Source organism: Panthera onca, chromosome B2, assembly GCF_046562875.1.
Source record: "Panthera onca isolate mPanOnc1 chromosome B2, mPanOnc1 haplotype 2, whole genome shotgun sequence".
In the NCBI taxonomy this organism is placed as follows: Eukaryota; Metazoa; Chordata; class Mammalia; order Carnivora; family Felidae; genus Panthera; species Panthera onca.
In genome coordinates this window covers 47,363,177-47,378,926 of record NC_138343.1, presented here as the reverse complement: position 1 = coordinate 47,378,926, position 15,750 = coordinate 47,363,177, and the positions used below count along the sequence as shown (strand labels likewise).

The window sequence follows — 15,750 nt, the reverse complement described above, 5'->3', positions numbered from 1 at the left end:
GCCCTAGTCAATGGTGCAAAGACAAGTACACCAAATTAAAACAATTTCCGGACAAAGAGTCTTTCTTCCGTTAGAAAACTATAAATAGTAAATGTCTTTTGGCTTTTTGGAAAGCTAGTCTCTAGATTTTGTTACCAAATCTTTCAGCAACTTCTTTCTGCAGAATGAAGATCTTTTACTATTTCCTCCATTTTCTGTGTTATGTGACCTTCATTCTACCAGGTAAAATAGATGTTTGTTTATATGTAACATAGAGCTTACAGCTAAAAATAGAAACACCAGATTATGAAATAGAAAATGCAGTTTCTTAACAATCTTGTCAATTCAAGAAGTCTCTTGATTATGTTGAATTTCAGTTTACTCATATAGAATAGTGTTATACTAATGTACTCAACTCAATTTGAAAATTAATATGTAGATAAAATGAAATGATTCCGGTAGATCCTTTGGCCTTGATTTCTTTTAGATATTATCATTATTTTTTTAAATATAATTTTAAAAATGTATTTGCAAACTTCAGAAGTGAAGGCTTCATAATAAATTGGGCCCAGGGAAGGTGAATGATTGAGAATAACAGAATATATCTCTTGTGGTATTAATAACAGAATCTACAAATTGATCCAGGATCCAGTCTCAGAATACTCTGGGTAATGAAGCACAGCAGGAATAAAATGTCAAATAAAGGCATAGTACTGCAAAAAAATCCTTGTTGGTTAGTTAATGCATTAGTACAGAAATTAAGCAATGGCTTTATTTTTTAAAATGTTTATTTATTTATTTTGAGGGAGAGAGAGAGAGAGAGAGAGGGAGCAAGCATGAGTGGGAAAGGGACTGAAAGAGAAGGAGAGAGATAATATCCCAAGCAGCTTTGCACTGTCAGTGCAGAGCCTGATGCAGGACTTTAACTCACCAACAATGAGATCCTGACCTGAACTGAAAACAAGAGTCAGCTGCTCAACTGACTGAGCTACCCAGGCACTCCAGCATTGGCTTAATGGATCAATTAAAAATAAATAATCAAAATACGTAGTGCAATAAAGTGCTTCATGGTGATTATATGATTTTCTTGAGAGGTGTATCCTCTGAGGTAATCCAGGCTCTCTAACAACGAAGATGTAAATTGATATGCAGAAGTATTTGTATTTGGACCTAGAAAGTTGGAACTTCAAGGTACAACACATAACAGAAAGAGAATTTAATTCAAACTTAGAAGATTTTTTATATTTGAAAGTTTATTTATTTATTTTGAGAGAGAGAGCTGGGAAGGGGCAGAGACAGGAGAGGGGGAGAAAGAATCCCAAGCAGTCTCCACACTGTCAGCACAGAGCCCAATGAGGGGCTTGAACCCACAAACCAAGGGATCATGACCTGAGCCCAAATCAAGAGTCAGATGCTTAACTGACTGAGCCATCCCAGTGCCTCAAACTTAGAAGATTTAGATTTTATTATTAGCTTCCTACTTAATAGCTTGTGAACCTTGCCACTCAGAGAATTTAAGTGATTTACCAAAGTTTTTAACAATAAAACAGAAAATGTAAGCAGAATCAATAACAATCACAATTTTTTTTAGAATAAAATGTCTGCTGTAAAATGTACTTGTTAATTGTATGTACCTCAAAAGACTGCAGTTAGGATTTAGTGCAATAATGCACCAGTAACTAGTCCTACAAACTGAAAATTAGTCTATCAATTTGGGTACTATTATAATTATTATGGCTGTTGCTATTATACTTATTATTGGTAATGAAAGGGGACTGAGGAAGTAAGGACCTCAAATATGATTAGGGAGGATGTTGAGGTGCATGGGGCTAGCGTGTCAAGCAATAACCACGTAACAATGAGTGGCTAGTAATCTGAGCACAGTGCTGGACACTAAGGAAACAGAAATAAAAGAAAGACTCAGTAATTCTCTAGGCATACTTAAAAATATAGTTGATTAAATTCAGATAAGTCAATAAATTGCTTGATTTAGAAGATTTATATAAGTATGCTTTAAATAGCAAGAATGGTGGGATTATGGCCTAGCAATTGTAGAGGTTTGGGAAAATGTCCTGAATTCTCTGATGAAGAGCTTTGAAATTAGGGATAAGACTCTTGCATTTAGACTCTGGAAGATGAGAGAAAAAAAGGGCAGATAATTAAATACGAGTGTCTAGAATGTGCCAAACCCCATTTCATAACTTCTCATGTAGATATCTAATCTGACCTTCCAGATAACATTGTCAGATACCTATTATTGCCTCTTTTTAAGAAGAGGAAAATTACATCAGAGGTTTTCAAGGTCACACTTATTATACTATATGTGGTAAGTAGAATATAAATACTGGAGTGCAAGATCCTAGCATATTTGTTCCTTATATTTCATCAGGTTTTCTATAGAAGGCACTGAGGATAATGTAAAAGCTGAATAGATTATTTGGTGAAAAGCAGTGAGGTCACATGGGAATTTAGCTGGACTTCAGATGTAAAGGGTTTGGATGTACAGGATCTATACCATCAAACTCAACATTTGCTGAGCTTTGCAGAAAGCTTTAAATAATGCAATGAAGACCTTGTGGTCTAGGAATATGACCACAAACTTTCCTTTACTTTTTGATCATTCAAACAGATACTAAATTATAACGTCTACTGAAATGGACAGAATGCTATATATTTGGCCCTTGCTAAACTAAAAAATAGGGAAAGTAATACAAGGTTTCAGAGAGAGTGGCTTTGAAAGAGTTCATTGAGTAATAGTACCAATTGCACAATGGTGTGGTTTGGCTATTGGTAAAACCTTCAAGTCTCTAAAGAAGCTGTAAAAAGTGTTCAATCTAAGTGGATACTTTGTGAAGATGTAAGATGAGTGTTTGATCCAAGCAGAGTGATACCATGCTGGAAAGTGAATTACAGAAAATTGATAGAGAACAATGCTGACGATGGTTAAAACAGAATGAACAGTATTTTAAGCAGTGTTTTAGTACAAGAGTAATATAATCCACAGAGATAGTGAAAACAGCGTACTATAGTGATTTATAGAGTGAGTTTGCCATCAAATAGATCAGAGTTTATGTTAAGGACCTGAGGCTCCTTTGTGATTGCGGAGAAGCTTTAATTCTTTTAACTGTACAATGGATGGTAAGATCATTAATTTTATAAGGTTTTGCAAAGATTCAGAAATAATGTAAGAAAAATATTTACCACTTTGAATATCATATTGCAGTATTTCGAGAAATGGAAAAAAAAGAAGTAAAAAACAAAAAAGGGGGAGAGGAAATAGTTGAGGAGAAGAAATACAAGATGGTTTCCCTGTATAGCCAGTTGTTAAGATGTGTCAAAATGGATCTTGAATGGCAGAAACATGGTGGCCTTGGAAACTTTATGATATATTGCATGGTGAATGGGAAGCTGAGTCTAAAATAGTGGAGGAGAGACATTCACCTGTGTTGAAATGTTTGTGAGAAGACAGTATCAGTCCCAGTGCTCTAGAGTATATTACAATTATTATTATTTTTTATTTTTTAAATGCTAACGATTATTTATTTTTGAGAGAGAGACAGAGAGACAGAATGTAAGCAAGGGAGGGGGAGAGAGAGGGGGAGTCACAGAATCTGAAGCAGGCTCCAGGCTCTGAGCTGACAGCACAGAGCCTGACTTGGGGCTCAAACTCACGTGAAACTGCAAGATCATGACCTGAGCTGAAGTCAGATGCTTAACCAACTGAGCCACCCAGTTGCCCCTAGAGTTTATTAAATTTAAAATCAAGTTGATTTGGTTACTTGAGAATTATGATAAAATGTTGGAAGAAAAGTGGAGCTCGTTAAAATAAATAACCTTCTTCAATTGGCTAGGATTTCACAGATAACTAAATATCTTCCCCACTAATCCAGAAAGCTGATGTGTGACAAATACCATGTTAATGCTTCCTTTGTGGCAATGATTAGTTTAATTAATTAATTTACATTAGTTAAGGTAATTTGCAAATTGGTCATAATTTCTTTCTATATTTTTACCCACCTGACTTAAAGAATTATACTTTCTTGAATAAGCCAAGGAACAAATCAAACACAAATATTAATACATTAGAACGTTTATGACTTTCATATGAGGGTACTATTAACTGATATGAAGTCTCTTCAATAGTAGAGATCCAGGCACTAACCATAAGAAAAGATTTAAGTAACTCTTGCCAAACTAACAATATTTGAGGAATACAAAAGAAAACAAGGATTTAATTCTAAGACCTGAATACAGCTGGGTAAGAGATGGGGAACAGAAAGTGATATAAAATACCCACTTACCTAACTTTGAGTTAAGACATCAAAGTCCAGGGAATTGACAAATAATTCAACATAAAGAGGCTAAAATTATTTTATTTAAATTTGTTTAAGGTAAAATTTTTCCTACATTCAGGTGAAGTCTGGAAACCCATTTGTTAAACATATGTACAGTATATTAACAAGTATTTATTACTAATGATTATTTGTATGTGTACACATATTCATCTTAATAGAATTCCATTTTGTCATTCTGTAGTCAACCTCCAATATTCACATCTTCAGGTTCCTCTACAATCATAAAATAATTAAGGGTCCTAGAGGCAGCCAAGTCTACCATGAGTATCTAGTTTGAGACAATATCCGGTATGTCAGTTTCCAACTTTTTTTTTAATGTTTATTTATTTTTGACAGAGAGAGAGAGAGAGAGAGCACGAGTTGGGGAGGGGCAGAGACAGGGAGACACAGAATCTGAAGCAGGCTCCAGGCTCTGTGCTGACAGCTCAGATGCAGGGCTAGAACTCACAGATAGCAAGATCATGACCTGAGCCAAAGTCAGACATGCAACTGACTGAGCCACCCAGGAGCCCCAGTTTCCAACTTTTTTTGTAGAGGCCATGGATTAAATATTTAAAATGTTGAAAGCTGGGTTAAGCATGTATTAGTTTTGCAGCAAACGTCGGCAATTTATTTGGTCACTGAAAGCCTGAGGTTGTTTGTTTGTTTGTTTGTTTTTTATTTGAGAGAGAGAGAGCAGGGTAAGAGGGGCATGTTCTGGAGCCAGACAGGGTCTCGATCTCATGACCCTGGGATCATGACTTGAGCCTAAATCAAGAGTTGGACGCTCAGCCAACTGAGCCATCCAGGTGACCCAAAAGCCTCAGGTTTCGTATCTGAACAGCATCTACCTCAAAGTTTTAGAGTAATTAAATGAGATCACATGTAAAACATACTTAAAAAAATACCTGACACATAGTAGGTTTCAATGAATGAAAACTATTTGTGTTATTATTAGTTTTTGAACCTAAACATATCATATTCTCTTTCAACTCTAGGATGAGAATCATACTACTTTGTCTGCCTGTTTCATGTCCTTTTTATACTGCTTGTGTTCACTTGAATAACCCTTACTAATTTTTTAGGGTCTACATTTTCATATCACTTTTTTATGATACAACAACCATGACAAAAGCAAACACTTAACCTGTTCACACATTGGACCCAATATATTTCTCTATTATGGTACTTAATTAACCTCTCTCTCTCTTCTTCTCTCTCTCTCTTTTTTTTTTTTTCATGCCCGTGTATTTATCTCTTTGCCTCAGTGTTTTGCTTTACCTCCAGAAAGAGCACACTGCCTGGTTTAAAAGTTGTAGTTAACAATGATTTAGCTTCAACTATAGTCTTTTGTTCACCATTAATTAATAACAGTTCTTAATCTGTGAGAAACTATTATGTTCCAAGCACTGTTGTAAACTTGTTTACATGTTAACTCATCATGTTTCACAAAGACTCTGTGAATGAGGTACCTTTGTCTCCATTTTAGAGATGATGCAACTAAGGCTCTTAGAGCTTACCCAAAGTTACACAGCTAACAAATACCAGCATTCAAATTCAAGCTTACAGTCCATGGCAGCCAACTCATCTTCACTCCGCAGTTATAAAGAACTATCCATATGCACCATACAAAGATTTTGAAAAACAAGAATAGTGGTTTGTTTGCTCTACCTGTTGTTACAACACACTATAAAATTATAGTCTGTTTCACATAGCAACTTGATGTTAAAGCACACTATAAAATTATAACAATTTTTTCATATAACCTCTCCTATGTACTGAGGGGGATAGATGGACAAAAAGAAAAAATACCATAAAACAATTGGTTAAAGGCATTACAGAGTAAACTGGTCAATTAAAAGTTACAGTGAAGAGATTGTGTTGAGATCAACCTCTGAAACAGCTCTTCTCCCTAGAAGCATCTATCTATTCTTAAAAAGGCAAGAAAGAAGTTGAAGAGCAGAAATCTGATAGCCTTGTGCTACCTTTGGGGCAAAAATTATAACTCAGTCTGTGAAGGAAGGAGAACTATAGAAATGCTGGTATGTTTTGGCTGAGGAACCCAAAAAACTACAAGCTAGGTCTAAGTTAACAGGATATTAGTCCAACTGTCCAGTCATCCCAGGAACGAATGCCCAGTTTTACATTATCTTAAGTTCCATAAATGGTTTAAGATTATCCAGGAAGGTTGGCTGGTAGCCATGGAACAATACGAAATGGAACAATAATAAGTCATTTCTGAAGAAAGATAATATTCTAGACCTCAAGGTATTTTCTTGATTTTTCATTAAAAATGTATGGCACCCAGGGGTGCCTGGGTGGCTCAGTTGGTTAAACAGCCAGCTCTTGATTTTGGCTCAGGTCATGATTTCACAGTTCGTGGGTTCGATCTCCATGTCCGACTCTATGCTGACAGGGCAGAGCCTGCTTGGGATTCTCTCTCTCCCTCTCTCTCTGACCCCGCTGCTTGCTCTCTCTCTCTCTCTCTCTCTCTCTCTCTCTCTCTCTCAAAATAAATAAATAAACTTAAAAACAATGTATGTGACAAAAGTAATCAGGAACAAGTGAAAACAGGACTATCCTATCAAAAATCAGTTCTGATGCTTCATCAGCACAAGAGAACAGATGAACAAGGGATCCAGATGATGAAGTTACCAGACCCAGACTTTAAAATAACTGTGTTTTTGTTTAAATAAATAAAAACAAAGTAAAAACTTGGCATAGAAGTGAACACTATAACAAAGAATAAAAATAAAATTCCCGAACTGAGAAATATAAAGCAAAATGAAATACGTAATGAATGTGTTGAATAGTAGTTTACACATAATTGGAGAGATATTTAATGATGATGAAAGATGAACCAGAAGAAAATATCCTAAATGAAACAAGAGGTTGAAAATAGGGGGAAAAAAAGTGAGGGAGGGAGGGAAAGATGAAGGAAAGTAGGAAGGAAGGCAGGGAGAAAATAAAGAAGGAAGGTTGGAAGGAAGAAAGAAAAAGCATAGTTAACTGCAAAAACAAAAACAAAACCCTAAAACAATAAAGTAAAGCAAAATTTGAAGAAAACAACAGATCACTTTCAAAGGATCATATGTTAAATTGGAAGCTGACTTCTCAAAAAAGACAATAGGGAAAGAAGTCAAAAGACAATGCAGTGAAGTCTTCAGAGTCCTGAAAGAAAATAACTGCAATCTAGAATCCTGTATCAAATGAAAATACTGTTCAGGAGTGAAGGTAACATAAGGTTATTTTCAGTCCAATAAAAACAGATTTCAAAATCAGAACTCCTATATTAAGGGAATTCTTAAAAGCACTATTTTGCCAGAAAGAGAATGATTTTCTGTATGGAACTTAGAAACACAGAAAAACAAATTTTTTTTTAATAAGACTTTGATAATTTGAAACTTCTAGCATAAACAGTAAAATAATAATAAAAGATAATATAACTACACATAGTAAATGAGAAGATGGAATTATAAAAAGTAACCAATAAATACAAAAGACAGAAAAAATAGCAGAATATATTTTACCCATTATATTACTATTATAAATATTAATGTGCAGTTAAAAAATAAAAGTGAATCTTTTGAATATAGTGAGTATAGTTTTAAATATAGTGAATAGTTTACATGAGAAATAGCTAATATATGAGAAAATAGAAATTATAAAAATCTAGGGGCACCTGGGTGGCTCAGTGACTAAGGTCCGACTCTCCATTTTGGCTCAGGTCATGATTTCACAGTTTTGTGAGTTCGAGCCCCATGTTGAGCTCTGTGCTGGCAGTGCAGAACCTGCTTGGGATTCTCTTTCTCTCCCTTTCTCTTTGACCCTCCCCTGCTCACACTGTCTCTGTCTCCAAAAAAATAAATAAATAAAATTATAAAATCTAAAGGATAGGAAAAGATGTAAAAACCCAACAAAAGCATGGTGAAGTAGCTATATTAATATTATATAAAGTAGACAGTAAGAAAAAAATGCATTCCTAGAGACATTCATGGTAATAAAAGATTCAATTCAACAGGATAATATTGCAACCATAAATTTAATGCAACAAATGACTTCGGCTTGAAATATGTAAGAAAAAAGATAGAAATACAAAAAACAGAGAACATTAGAACAATGGGCGATAATAACACACTTTCCTCAGTTACACGGAACAAAGGGAAAAATGGGGTCATCTGGGTGACTCAATCTGTTAAGTGTCCCGCTTCAGCTCAGGTCATGATCTCATGGTTCGTGGGTTCCAGCCCCACATCAGGCTCTGTGCTGACAGCTCAGAGCTTGGAGCCTGCTTGGGATTCTGTGTCTCCCTCTCTCTCTCCCCCTCCCCTGCTCATGCTCTGTCTATGTCTTCAAAAATGAATGGACATTAAAAAAATTTTTTTAAGAGAAAAGCAACAACATAAATGTAAGAATAAAGAAGATATAAACATGAAGACTAACAAAACTTGACCTAATTCAAATAAGAAATATCAATGAGTACTAGAGATATTTTATCTAATGGTAATAAAAATGAGATAACACAAAGCTCATGGAATAAAGCAACAGTAGTGTTTACAGGAAATTTATACCATTATATTCATATATCTAAAAAGAATTAATTTTAAAAATGGAAATGAAATTTAATTCAAGAAGTTAGAAACAGAAAATCAAATTAAACCCAAAGTTATGAGGATATAATAAGACATCAGCAGACACTAGACAAAATCATAAAAGCTAACTTTTGTTTTCGGAAAGACTAGTAAAATTAATAAAGCTTTAAAAATGAATAAGTCATAAGACTGTACAGCAAGGTGAGATCGTAGTTATAGTATTGTATATTGCAAAGTTGTTAAGAAAAAAAAGAAAGTTGCTAAGAAGAGTAGAACTTAAAAATTCTCTTAAAAAGAAATCAATAAAGCTTTACCAAAACTGAAAAAAAAAGAAAGGAGGCAAAAATGAACTTTATCAGAGATATTAATGCATTGCTACAGGTAACAAAATTATATTGTAACGATATTATGGACAACTCTATGATAATGCATTCAAAAATTTATTTGTAATGGCTAATTTCTGAAGAATACAACAAAATTAATCTGACCAAAAAAAGAAAAAGAAAATATAAATACTTCTAAACTCATTAATGGAATAGAGCCCATAATAATTAAACTTCCTACAAAGAAAATATTTGATACACATGGCTTCACCGTTGAATTCTACCAAACTTTAAAAAAGAAATGTAACTGATTATACACGAACTATTTCAGAGAATATAAAATGAAGGGATTCTTCTAACTCATTTTGTGGGATACACATTACCTGGTGTAAAACTGATAAGGACATCCTGAGAAAGAAAATTAAAGGCCAACTTCACTCATGAATATGGATGCAGAAATCTTTTAAAAAATAACTAGAATCAAAACCCAGCAATATCAGAAAAGTTGCTTGAAATTCATGGATTGCAAGATTAGTATAGAATTCTAAAATCAATGTCACCACATGAACAGATTACAGGAGAAAATATATGATCAGGTCAATAAATACAGATAATTATACAAAATAATATACAAAAACCACTACATTATAATAAATTTGAAACAACTAATTACATAAAACATAGATGAATCTCAAAAACAAATCTTCAGCAAAGGAAATCAGACATGAAGATGTATATACTATGCCATTGCATTCACATAAAGTTTTAAAATCGTCAAACTTAGACAAAATATTATGTCAAGATAATGGTTTATTTTGAAAATGAAAGAGTAGAATGGAATATGATTGACAGGGAGCACAAAGTGATGACACCAATGTTCTACTTTCTGATCTGGATGATGTTTACATAAGGGCTTAATTTTCAATAACACTCTTCATTGAGTATTTGTGTTTGGGCACTGTTCTGCAAGTTTTATTTTACTTTTTTCTTAATTTATATATAAAGAAATAAAATACAATAAATCACGTTTTTTCTATATATATCTTGATTAGCTTATTTGTTTTTGTTCCAAGTATCGACATCTGCTTACCAAATAGAATAAATAGTTCAAAATAGGCCTAGAGTTTGTGAGAATTTAGAGTACAGCAGCACTAAGAATATCATGAAAATCATCTCAAGGCATGAAGAGAATATTTCAAAAAACAATAGGGGATAATTATTAATGATTTAGGAGAAACGAAGTTAACTACATTTCTGATAATTATTATTGATTTAAAGAGAAAATACTATAATAAATAAAATAGAAAAATGAAAAGATTTCATGCAAGAATATCTTATAGTGAAGGTGGAATACTACATTAACTGCTCTGTATATTTCTGTACGTTTAATTATAAGAGTCTTACATTTTAAAAAATGAGCATGCATTGTCTTATAATAAAACTGTTGTTATCTAAAAACACAATTAACAAAATAAAAACAACGATAGAAAAAAATTGTTTTGCAAATAATGGGTAAAAATTATTACCCTTAAAATATAAAGAGCTCTTGGTAATTCTTCAAAAAGACAAAACAATTCTTAATGAGTGTGTGACTAATAACAGAGAATAAAGTTATGAAGCAAAAATTGATAGAACTAATAAGTGATTATAGTAAGATTATAGGATACAAGGTTAACATATAAAGTCAATTGCTTTCCTATACACAACAATGAACACGTGGAATTTGAAATTAAAAACAATACCATTTATTAACACCCCCGCCAAAATGAAATACTTAGGTATAAGTCTAATAAAATATGTAATGATCTATATGAGGAAAATTATAAAACTATAATAAATGGAATCAAAGAATTAGATGAATAGAGGAAAAAAATCATGTTTATGGATAGGAAGACTCAACACTTTCAAGACATCAGTTCTTTCCAACTTGAAAGTTTCCAACTTTCCAGTGTAGGTTCATCCTTGCTAAAAAATGTACCCTTCTGGTGAACGATGTTGATAATGGGGAAGATTATGCATATATGGGGGCAGGGAGTACATAGGAAATCTCTGTGCCTTCCTCTCAATTTTGTTATAAATCTAAAACTGCTCTAAAAAATAAAGTCTTTAAAATTTTTTAAAAAGAACTCATATGAATTCTTTTTAAAAAAATTATATAACAACATAACAAGAAAAGTATATGAACAATTAAAAAAGAAAAAGTGTTCAAAACAAATACCAGTAGCATAAAAACTAAAATTGCAGTGGATACCATTTTATTTGGGGGAAAATTTTACATATATTGTTGGTGTGGATCTAACTCTTCCACAATTATCTTAAATATGTCTCATGTGAATATTAAAATATGTACTAAAATTTTGCTTCTTATCATAATCCTAAAATATTAAAAATTTAAATATGACCTAATTGAAAAAAATTGGATGAATTGTCATATGTTTCCACGGAATATTATGTTGTTCTAAAAATTTTAAATCTTGTTGAGGAGAATAATATATAACATAAAAATGTAATATAGATTAATTTAAAACATATTTAAGTATTATATATATATGTGAATGTATAATATTTTAGTGTTTTCTTATTTTTTGACATTTTTCTTTTGTTGCAGTGTACACATAGTACTTCTTTGTAATCAGAAATAATATGTTCTTAAATAAGAGATCAGTAATTTCAGTTACTCTTCTTTTACTATAGCCACATGTACCTTGGTGGATCCTAATCGTTGCTCACAAAATTTTGGTTACTGTAGAAGACGCTGCTTTAAATATGAAAAGCAAATTGATATATGTCTCTCACCAAGTAAAATTTGCTGCATTGAGAGGTTGTTTGAAGAAGACTAATCTTGAAGATGTACCTGTGACCAAAGAAGTTCATACACCAGTGCAGAGAGGTATAGGAATATAATTAGAATTTCTGTAATAAATAAACACATAAGCCAATATTGATATCTTCCTCTCTAGATGTTAATTACATATTCCGTGGAATGAGGTAGGACCTTTCTTATTTTCTCTAAGCTAAAGGTTTATGATAGAGATATATCTGGTGTTAATTTTCTAACAAATATGGATACAAGTTTTATACAACCACTTTTGATCTGTCACGAGTCACCTAAACTTATACAATTGAACATTTACCAACTTAACCATGACCTTAGTAGAAATCTGATTCATGAAAATTAATACCCATAGACTTATCAATTGTCTAAACGTCATCATCATGTTATTGACATTGAGGAACAGAAAACCTAAGCACAAAATGAATGCTTAAGCCACAGTAGAGTACGGTGATACTCATTGGCCATTCCTTTATTCTCTCCAAGTTCTGGTCATTCACAAAGGCATATTCATTGAATACTATGTAATACTAATACTATTTAACTGCGTTCCAATACAATGTGAACTTTGGCTAGAATCTAGACTTATAAAACCTTAACTGGGCATTTTTGTACTTAGTCCTGAATGGGGTGGGAAAATGCATAAAATCTGTTATTTCATCCACAATGTAATTACTAGACAGCACAAATAGTCTCTGTAATGATAAAAGTTGGGGATAAAAACATGTCAACCCTTTATCAATATTTTACCAAGTTCCCAGACATATTTAGGGGACAACTAGGTAATAGAGTGTCTTAAAATGCCTCTTAAAGCATGAATCAACTATCTCTAAAAAGCCAACTAAAATAAAGACAAAGTAATATCCAAATAATTGAGCACGTGGAAGTCTTTGAAAACCATTGCTAGAGCAATCACAGGAGAGTGCAAGAGGCAAAAACCTGGTTCAAGAGAGAATGAGAAGATGGAAATTTAAGAGAAAATATAGAAAATTATTTTAAAGAGTTTGGAAATAAATTGAACAAAGGAAAAGAACTGATAGCTAGAGACCAAAATGGGGTCAGGAGTTTTTTTTTTCCTCAATATTTATGATTGGAAAAAAAATTTTCAACAATACAGAAGACTCTAGTGGAGATCAACAAAATGAAGAGACAATTTATAGAATGAGAGAAAATATTTGCAAACCATCTATATCAGGGGTTAATATGCAAAATATTTAAGAAATTATGCAGCTCAATTTCAAAAAACAACTTGATTTAAAAATGGGCAGAAGCAATGAATAGATCGTCTCTCAAAGAAGACATGCAAATGGCCAACAGATACATGAAAACTTGCTCAACATCATTCATCTTCAGGGAAATTCAAATAAAAACCACAATGAGAAATCTATCACCTTACACCCTTTGAAGTGACTAGTATTAAAAAGGCAAGTGACAACAAGTCCTGGCAAGGGGAAAAGAGAGCCCTGTGCACTGCTAATGGATATGGAAATTGGTATAGATACCATGAAAAACAATGCAGAGGTTCCCCAAGAAATTAAAAGTAGAACTACCATATGACCCAGCAATTCCACTCCTGGGTCTATATCCAAAGTGAATAAAAATAGGATCTCAAAGAGGTATCTGCACTCCCATGTTCATTGCAACATTATTCACAATAGCTAAGATATAGAAACAACTTATGTATTTATCTATGAATAAAAGGATAAAGAAGATGGATAAAGACTGTGTGTGTGTGTGTGTGTGTGTGTGTCAGACCTTTGCTGGGGGCTGAGGATCCTGTGTGATCCTTATACCATAGCAGGGAGCGAAGGCATTGAACACTAACATGTAGCAGAAGCAGGAAAGCTAGGGACTGAGAAACTGGAGAAGGAAGTTGGTGAATCATGGGGTTCCTACCTGAGTAGGAGATCGAGTGGGGACAAAGATAGTCTCTGGGACAAAAGGAAGCCTGAAAGATGAAGAGAAGTGAGCCCAATGTTGTGGCTGCACAAGAGAAAGTGGCAAGGAGAGGGGAAAGGCACATTCAATGCCACAGAGTTGAGGAAGTACACAAGAACCTGAAAATTACAGCAAATCTGGAATAAGAAAAGCAACTGGAAGTGGCTTGAGGCTAGACTGGGAGGACTTGAGGACCGCGAGAAAGAAGCTAGGTGTTCTCTAAAGGGCAATAGAAAACCATGGAGGGCTGATCATGCCATATACATACATATATATATATATATATATATATATATATATATATATATATACACACACACACACACACACACGCACACACACACACACACACACACACAATGCAATATTATTCAGCCATGAGAAAGAAGGAAATCTAGACATTTGCAACAACATGGATGGATCATGAGGGCATTGTGCTAAGTGAGATAAGTCAGACAGAGAAAGACAAACACTGTATCATCTCACTTGTATGTAGAATCTAAAAAATCCAAACTAATAGAAACAGAATCGTGGTTGTCAGGGGCTGGGAGGTGGGAGAAATGGGAGATGTTTGTCAAAATGTACAAACTTCCAGCTATAAGATGAATAAATTCTGGGTTCCAGTGTACAGTATGGTGACTACAGTTAACAAAACTGTATTATATACTTGCAAGTTGCTAAAACAGTAGTAGATACTGAATGGTCTCACCACCAAAAAAAAATAAATAAATAAGACAAACAGTAACTATAGATGGATAGAGGTCTAACCTAATCACTTCACAATATATATGTGTATCAAATCATCACATTTTATACCTTCGCTTGTACACTATTATTTTTCAAACATATCTCAGTAAATCTGGGAAAAGAAATATCAAGTTGATGTGAGATGGAAGCAATACTGGCTGAATATGTTCCTGCTACTATTAAGCCTAGACATCTAGATGGCCGGTTCTATGCTTTCACACCTTTTATTTTTCTTTTGATGTTTACATATTATTATGATGGAGAGACAGACAGAGTGTGAGCGGGGGAGGGGCAGAGAGAGGGAGACAGAATCTGAAGCAGGCTCCAGGCTCCAAGCTGCCAGCTTGCTTGGGGCTTGAATCTACAAACTGCAAGATCATGACCTGGGCAGAAGTCAGATGTCTAACCGACTGAAACACTCAGGCACCCCTATGCTTTCACATCTTTTATCTTCTTGGTGTCTTGTCAATTCTTCCATGTGCAAAAGAAGGTTTCTTCCATGGTCCCATATCACTGTTTTACCTGTATAGTCTATATGAAATCTGTACAATAGAAATATGATATGAGCCACATACACAAGCCATATATGTAACTAAATTTTCCAGTGATTACATTGGAAAAAAACTAGTGAAATTACTTTTATCCCAATATATCTAAAATATCTTTAAATTTTTTTAACGTTTATTTATTTTTGAGATAGAGAGACAGAGCATGATTGGGGGAGGGGCAGAGAGAGAGAGGGAAACACAGAATCCAAAGCAGCTCCAGGGTCTGAGCTGTCAGCACAGAGCCCAATGCGGGGCTCAAACTCATCAACTGCAAGATCATGACCTGAGCCGAAGTCGGAGGCTTAACCGACTGAGCCACCCAGGCGCCCCTAAAATATCTTTAAAGATATAATCAATATAGGGCGCCTGGGTGGCTCAGACAGTTGAGTGTCTGACTCTTGATTTCGGCTTAGGTCATAATGCCGAGGTAGTGGAATCAAGCCCCACGCATGGAGC

At 34.0% G+C, this 15,750-nt stretch overlaps 1 protein-coding gene across 1 annotated transcript in view; it reads left to right on the top strand.

Annotated features, from left to right (window-relative positions):
• The window catches only part of DEFB114 (defensin beta 114), a 29,340-nt gene extending 17,272 nt beyond the window's left edge, over nt 1-12,068 (top strand). The window contains exon 2 of the mRNA XM_060617190.1: nt 11,887-12,068. Coding sequence (XP_060473173.1) covers nt 11,887-12,068 — 182 coding nt within the window. The remainder of the gene's footprint in view (nt 1-11,886) is intronic.
• Nucleotides 12,069-15,750: the final 3,682 nt, after the last annotated feature.